Source organism: Clupea harengus, chromosome 6, assembly GCF_900700415.2.
Source record: "Clupea harengus chromosome 6, Ch_v2.0.2, whole genome shotgun sequence".
NCBI lineage: Eukaryota > Metazoa > Chordata > Actinopteri > Clupeiformes > Clupeidae > Clupea > Clupea harengus.
The window spans coordinates 2,888,363-2,895,862 of NC_045157.1; the positions used below are offsets into that span (position 1 = coordinate 2,888,363).

Genomic DNA, 7,500 nt, shown 5'->3' on the forward strand with positions numbered 1-7,500 from the left:
TTCTAACCTGTGACACCTCCTCTCTGTCATATAGTTCTAACCTGTGACTCCTCCTCTCTCTCTAACCTGTGACACCTCCTCTCTGTCATATAGTTCTAACCTGTGACACCTCCTCCTCTCTGTCATATAGTTCTAACCTGTGACACCACCTCCTCTCTGTCATATAGTTCTAACCTGTGACACCTCCTCTCTGTCATATAGTTCTAACCTGTGACACGTCCTTTCTGTCATATAGTTCTAACCTGTGACACCACCTCCTCTCTGTCATATAGTTCTAGCCTGTGACACTTCCTCAAAGTCCTCTGGAAACACACATGGTCTCTGTCATATCATCATCATCATCATTGTTTTTTTTCAGGGAGAATTGACTGAGCACAGGGCTCTTTTGCAGCAATGCCCTGATTGAGGCTACATAATACATACAACAATAAATAAACAAACCATAACAAAACAAAACAGACAAAATAAATAAACAAAACACATTAAACAACTCAGAAATTAAGTATAAAAAAAAGATTACATAAAAGTAAAATAGTAGTACATATTGTATAGTACTAACCTGCACTTTTCCGGAGGTCACTTTCACAGTCACTGCATAGTGTACTGTATGTACAGTTCAATTGCATTGTATTACAGTTTTTCTCAATTGCTAAAACACATTTTTTGAAAGCATGCCTCGTTTCCTCAAAACTCTAAACACAAATCCCAAAACTACTCACACAAAATGCAAAACCCTTTATACATTCTGCAAAAGCCAACTTTGCTTTCAAAACAGTGTTATTTCACCTCAAAAGGGTACTTTGTTTTCTAATGACAAACACAGTGTGTCAGTGCTGATAGGACGCAATCAGTTGTGAAAATGTATATGACTTACTTGCACATAGTCATAGCATAACTGTTTGACTGTCGGAGTTTCTGACAAAAGGCACCCTGTACACCTGCTTTATTCTCAAGGTGTTCCGCCTTAGAACACAGTCCACTGTGGCTAGGCTCACTGCATTGATGTTTAGGAATATGTCTTGGTCATCAATGGTTGCACTTTGTATTTGTTTACGTAATTTTACAGATACAGTACAATGGAAAATACAAGAATACTATGCTCCTGATAAGGCATTCAAACTAGTGTTTTCCTGTCATAGTAGTGTTTCTTACCTATTCCCTCTTCTGAATGTCCAGAGAATGGATGCAACTGAGAAGCGGCTTATATTTGGTTGAACCCTCTGGCCAGCCTCCTGCATGGTCAAACCATGGTTGACCATATGGTTGACCACAGTGGCCCGAATCTCATCAGAGATAATGGCTCTCCTTCTTGCTCTTTCTCTTCATCCTCTTCCTCCTCCTCCTCCTCCTCTTACTCTCACTCCTCTGCCTTTCTGATCACCTCTCACTTCAATGTTGCCATCAATTGTTCTCCAAACCAGGAGCTAACCTGTGGCCATCATATTGCTAAAGCTTTGATTTCAAATTGCACAACAGCCTTTGAAATGGAAGTTTTGCCAATTGAATAGCAGTGTGTTCTGTCTGAACACAAGGAGGTTTTGGCATTGATGAAGTGTGCAAAGTAGAGAGGATGGTGTTTAGTGTTTTGAAGAAAGTGTGGTTAACAATTGAAATTTGTGTCTAAAGCACATCATTGTGTGTTGTGTTTTGAAGAAAGTGCGGTTAACAATTGAAATTTGTGTCTAAAGCACATAATTGTGCTTATAGTTTAGCAGAATTGGTTTAGGGAGTTGGCACATGAGTTACAGGTTGTGGTCATTGTGCCATAAGTTCCAGTTTTTGAATGTAATCAATCGAGAAAAACTGTAACGTTAATCTTAACATATATCTACACAGTATTCCCCAATATAAATGTAGTCCGTATGCATCATGACTGGCTGTGCTGTGGAAGCCTCTCTCTCACCCCCCCATCTTGTGTGTCTCCGATGACCTCCGACCTCCAGGAGAGCCAGGGGAGAGAGGGGAGCCGGGGGCGAGGGGACCCCCTGGTGCACCGGGGCAGCGGGGAGACATGGGGCCCATGGGACCAGAGCCCGACCTGGAGCACGTCAAGAGGGGCCGCAGGGGGGCCGTGGTGAGTGCGGTGTGGTGTGGTGCGGTGTGGTGTGGTGCGGTGTGGTGGGCCGTGGTGAGTGGGGTGCGGTGCGGTGTGGTGTGGTGTGGTGCGGTGTGGTGTGGTGTGGTGCGGTGTGGTGTGGTGCGGTGCGGTGCGGTGTGGTGTGGTGCGGTGTGATGCGGTGTGGTGTGGTGCGGTGCGGTGGGGTGTGGTGTGATGTGGTGTGGTGTGGTGTGGTGCGGTGAGTGCGGTGTGGTGTGGTGCGGTGCGGTGCGGTGCGGTGTGGTGTGATGTGGTGAGTGCGGTGTGGTGTGGTGTGGTGCGGTGTGGTGTGGTGAGTGCGGTGTGGTGCGGTGCGGTGCGGTGTGGTGTGGTGTGATGTGGTGCGGTGTGGTGTGGTGTGGTGCGGTGCGGTGTGGTGCGGTGTGGTGCGGTGCGGTGCGGTGTGGTGCGGTGTGGTGTGGTGTGGTGCGGTGTGGTGTGGTGTGGTGGGGTGCGGTGCGGTGTGGTGTGGTGCGGTGCGGTGTGGTGTGGTGTGATGCGGTGCGGTGTGGTGTGGTGTGGTGCGGTGTGGTGCGGTGCGGTGTGGTGGGCCGTGGTGAGTGCGGTGTGGTGTGGTGCGGTGTGGTGTGGTGTGGTGTGATGTGGTGTGGTGGGGTGCGGTGCGGTGTGGTGTGGTGTGATGTGGTGTGGTGGGGTGGGCAGGAGATCTGTTGCAGGATGTGTGGGTAGCATCTCACATTGGACTCAGTGGTGGAGTTAAATGTTGATCTGATATGGCCCTGATATGGCCCTGATGTGGCCTTGATATGGCCCTGATCTGGCCCTGATATGGCCCTGATATGGCCCTGATATGGCCCTGATGTAGCCCTGATATGGCCCTGATATGGCCCTGAGGCGGCCCTGATATGGCCCTGATATGGCCTTGATATGGCCTTGATATGGCCCTGATGTAGCCCTGATATGGCCCTGATATGGCCCTGAGGCGGCCCTGATATGGCCCTGATATGGCCTTGATATGGCCCTAATATGGCCCTGAGGCGGCCCTGATATGCCAGAGGCAGCAGATGTTGGCCTGAATAAAACCAGGTTACTTCCAGAGACAGCTTCTGTATTTGGGTTCACATTTACATACATTCTTTCAGAGAGCATTCAAGACTAGTGTACTACTGTATCGACTAGTATACTACTGTATCAAGACTCACTACTGTATCAAGACTAGTATACTACTGTATCAAGACTCACTACTGTATCAAGACTCACTACTGTATCAAGACTAGTATACTACTGTATCAAGACTCACTACTGTATCAAGACTAGTATACTACTGTATCAAGACTAGTATACTACTGTATCAAGACTCACTACTGTATCAAGACTAGTATACTACTGTATCAAGACTCACTACTGTATGAAGACTACGCTTCTGTATCAAGACTCACTACTGTATCAAGACTCACTACTGTATGAAGACTACGCTTCTGTATCAAGACTCACTACTGTATCAAGACTCACTACTGTATGAAGACTACGCTTCTGTATCAAGACTCACTACTGTATCAAGACTAGTGTACTTCTGTATCAAGACTATTATTATTATTATTATTATTATTACTGTATCAAGACTCACTACTGTATCAAGACTAGTGTACTACTGTATTACAGCAGCTGAGGGAAGCTATAGGAAAGTCAATGAGCCTCTTGCACATGAGAATGTGTGTGAATGGAGACTTTTCCTCACAAGAGGTGTGTGTGTGTGTGTGTGTGTGTGTGTGTGTGTGTGTGTGTGTGTGTGTGTGTGTTGTAACTGTGTGAATGGAGACGTTTCCTCGGAAGAGGTGTGTGTGTGTGTGTGTGTGTGTTGTAACTGTGCGAATGGAGATGTTTCCTCGGAAGAGGTGTGTGTGTGTGTGTGTGTGTGTGTGTGTGTGTGTGTGTGTTGTAACTGTGGGAATGGAGATGTTTCCTCACAAGAGGTGTGTTGTATCTGTGTGAACGGAGACGTTTCCTCGGAAGAGGTGTGTGTGTGTGTGTTGTAACTGTGGGAATGGAGACGTTTCCTCTGAAGAGGTGTGTGTGTGTGTGTGTTGTAACTGTGTGAATGGAGACGTTTCCTCTGAAGAGGTGTGTGTGTGTGTGTGTTGTAACTGTGTGAATGGAGACGTTTCCTCGGAAGAGGTGTGTGTGCGTGCGTGTGTGTGTGTGTGTGTGTGTGTGTGTGTGTGTGTGTGTGTGTGTGTGTGTGTGTGTGTGTGTGTGTGTGTGTGTGTGTGTGTGTTGTAACTGTGGGAATGGAGACGTTTCCTCGGAAGAGTTGTGTGTGTGTGTGTGTGTGTGTGTGTGTGTGTGTGTGTGTGTGTGTGTGTGTGTGTGTTGTAACTGTGGGAATGGAGACGTTTCCTCGGAAGAGTTGTGTGTGTGTGTGTGTGTGTGTGTGTGTGTGTGTGTGTGTGTGTGTGTGTGTGTGTGTGTGTGTGTGTGTGTGTGTGTTGTAACTGTGGGAATGGGACTCATTCTCCATCTGGTTTTACAGGGACCTTCTGGAGCACCAGGGAGAGACGGACTTAAGGTTAGCACATCACACATGTGTGTGTTTGTTTGAGTGTTTGTGTGTGTGCGTGTATGTATGTGTTTGCGTGTCTGTGTGTCTGTGTGTGTTTGTGTGTCTGCATGTATGTGTGTGTTGGTGTGTGGGTGTGTGTGTGTGTATTTGTGCGTTTGTGTGTCTGCATGTATGTGTGTGTTGGTGCAAATGTTTGCATTCTGAAACACCCTGTCAGTCTGTAAGTTCACACCCGTAAACTCATTGTGTTGGCTGCAGCTATAAAGCCATGTCATAAAACATTCACCACACCCACACCCACACACACACACGCACACACATACACAACACCATCTTGAGCACAGGCTGAGAAACCCTGCTTTCAATCTGCATAATAGGACACAACTCTTTCAGCCTGAATTGGTGTCAGAAGTGAAGCTTTGCTAATTGTTGTTATTATTGTTGTTATTATTATTGTTCTTTTTGTTTAAGTGCTTTGGCAACAGTGTACCATACATTCGTGCCAATAAAGCCGTTGAAATTGAAATTGAATTAAATTGTGGAATTTGAATTGGAGTTCACCCAAGTGTCTCTTTGTCTCCAGGGAGACCGTGGAGTGCCGGGCCCAAGAGGACCACCGGTAAGTACACACCCTCGCCCCTCATAGAGAATAAAGTAGTAAATACAAATATATAGTAAATACAAATATAGTAAATACATCAATGATTAGGTGTCTTTAGTCTCAATGCCTCTGGTTCTTCTCCATCACCCCTCCAGGGTCCACCGGGGTCCTTTGACTTCCTGCTGCTGATGATGGCCGACATCCGCAACGACATCATCGAGCTGCAGGAGCACGTGTTCGGGAAGAGGCGTGACCTCTCGCTTGATGCCCCGCCCCATTCCAGTGGAGAGGCGGGGCTTGGGGACTGGGGTTCAGGACAAGGGGAGCTCATATTTAACACCTGACCACCACTGGCTCGCCGCCGCCTGTTGGACAGCGACCCTGCCACTCAAAAAGTCAAAGAGGGAAACTGACTGACTTGAGTTCTGCGCCCCTTGCAATGCTTTGCCTTTTAGACCCCAAATGCCAATAGTTTCAGTGCCCTCGAGCTGCGGAAGAGGCCCTGTAATAGACTCCAGACTGATAAACGGAGAGAAAGAAAGAGAGAGAGAGAGGGAAAGAGAGAGATAGAGAGAGAGATACAGGCCTGAGGATGGGTGAAGAAGAAGAGATGAAGAGATGAAGAGAAGAAGAAGAAGAGATGTGTATGCTGCTGTTACTCTTTGCTGCCACTGTTTCTGCCCCTAACTGATGACCCAGTGTGAGTGTGTGTGAGTGTGTGGGGGGAGAAGTAGGCTGTGTGTGACGGTCCTCTACTGCTAAAAGACTTGGGAGATGAGGACTATCTGACTGACATACCTGGTCATCTTCAGATTATATCTCCATGTGTCAATCAACAAGGATCTCATAAAATAATCTATGGGGGTATACAAATACTACAAAACAATAACCAGACGTATATACCTGGGGGGGAAAGTGCATAAAAGTCTTCTTCATGAAAAAGTGTGTATTTCCTGCACAGTACTATTTTGCATAGATTACTGGGGTTTGTGTGTGTGTGTGTGTGTGTGTGTGTGTGTATATATCTACAGACTGACTGTCTCCATAGTTTAAAACCTTGGCTGGTTGTTATGCACTTCTGCGTATCCCAGCCCCAGCATGTAGGGGTTCACCTGCAACCTCTTCACCACTAGAGGGCGCAGTATCACACCTGAAACTCCCTACACAACTACACATTCAGCCATAGCACCAGGTCATTGTAATAATCTGGGAAATTCCCTATTTTACCCCTCACCACACACACACACACACACACACACACACACAAACACACACAGCACACACACACAGCGCACACACACACACACACACACACACACACACACAACAAAAAGATGAACTCACACTTGACATTCCTGTCTCCAGAGGCCACGGTGTGTGGATGAGACGTCTCTGAGACGCTGCTTGCCGTGAGCGGTATGTAAATCACATGCGTGACTTGCTCCTCCAGAGGGAATTCTGGGAACAGTCCGGTGTAACTGTGAGGCCTTTAAGGACCTTTTACAGGTCAGAGGTCGCGGGCATTTAGATGCTAGACATCTGCCAGGATAATTACAGGGTCTTTACTTGAGGCAAGTTAAGACATGCTGGGATGCACACACACACACACACACACAGTCCTATTGATGAAGATATGATAAATATTTAGTCGTTGGCTGTGTCTTTGTGTTGTTATGTTGCTCAGTCTGAATTGAAACGATTTTTAAGCTGTTCTGGTTTAGGAAAAAGGTTTGTGGTTCATTCATACATCAGCATAGAAATATATATAAAAAAAACAGATCCATAGCATTTACTCACACACACACACACACACACACACCTCATTGCTCTTTCTGAGGTATCAGCATTAAAGTCGTTCCACACGTTGTGTATAAAATGAGTGTACACAGACTCCAGCCAGTCCCACATACATAAACATCCACCCTCCAGCTGTCCCGGTTTCAACAGGTGAAGGTGTGTGCTCTAAGGAACTGCTCATGATTGGCACGCCACACCCCCTTCCGTGCTTGCCAGAAGTCTGAGTACATGTCGCCAGGCAACAAGGAATCAGGAAAAAAGAAAACAGACAATCTACATGAGAACTAAATCAGCACATAGAGAATAGAGATTATCTCACATCCTCCCCAGCCTTTGTCATGCGATCGACCTGCAGTTCCACCTCTGGCCTGTAGAGGCACCAGTGAGCAGGTCAATGGAGTTCGTGGGATGGGAAATGTGAGCCAAACAGGCTGGCTGATAGCAGAGGCAGCCTAAAGCTGTGTTTTCTCCTGTTGTTAGGGA

At 46.9% G+C, this 7,500-nt stretch overlaps 1 protein-coding gene across 1 annotated transcript in view; it reads left to right on the plus strand.

Annotated features, from left to right (window-relative positions):
- LOC105903483 (collagen and calcium-binding EGF domain-containing protein 1-like) overlaps positions 1–6,162 on the plus strand; it is a 44,171-nt gene extending 38,009 nt beyond the window's left edge. Inside the window, exons 8-11 of the mRNA XM_031568753.2 lie at positions 1,944–2,074; positions 4,590–4,625; positions 5,203–5,238; positions 5,376–6,162. Coding sequence (XP_031424613.2) covers positions 1,944–2,074; positions 4,590–4,625; positions 5,203–5,238; positions 5,376–5,564 — 392 coding nt within the window. The 3' untranslated portion in view covers positions 5,565–6,162. The remainder of the gene's footprint in view (positions 1–1,943; positions 2,075–4,589; positions 4,626–5,202; positions 5,239–5,375) is intronic.
- Positions 6,163–7,500: the final 1,338 nt, after the last annotated feature.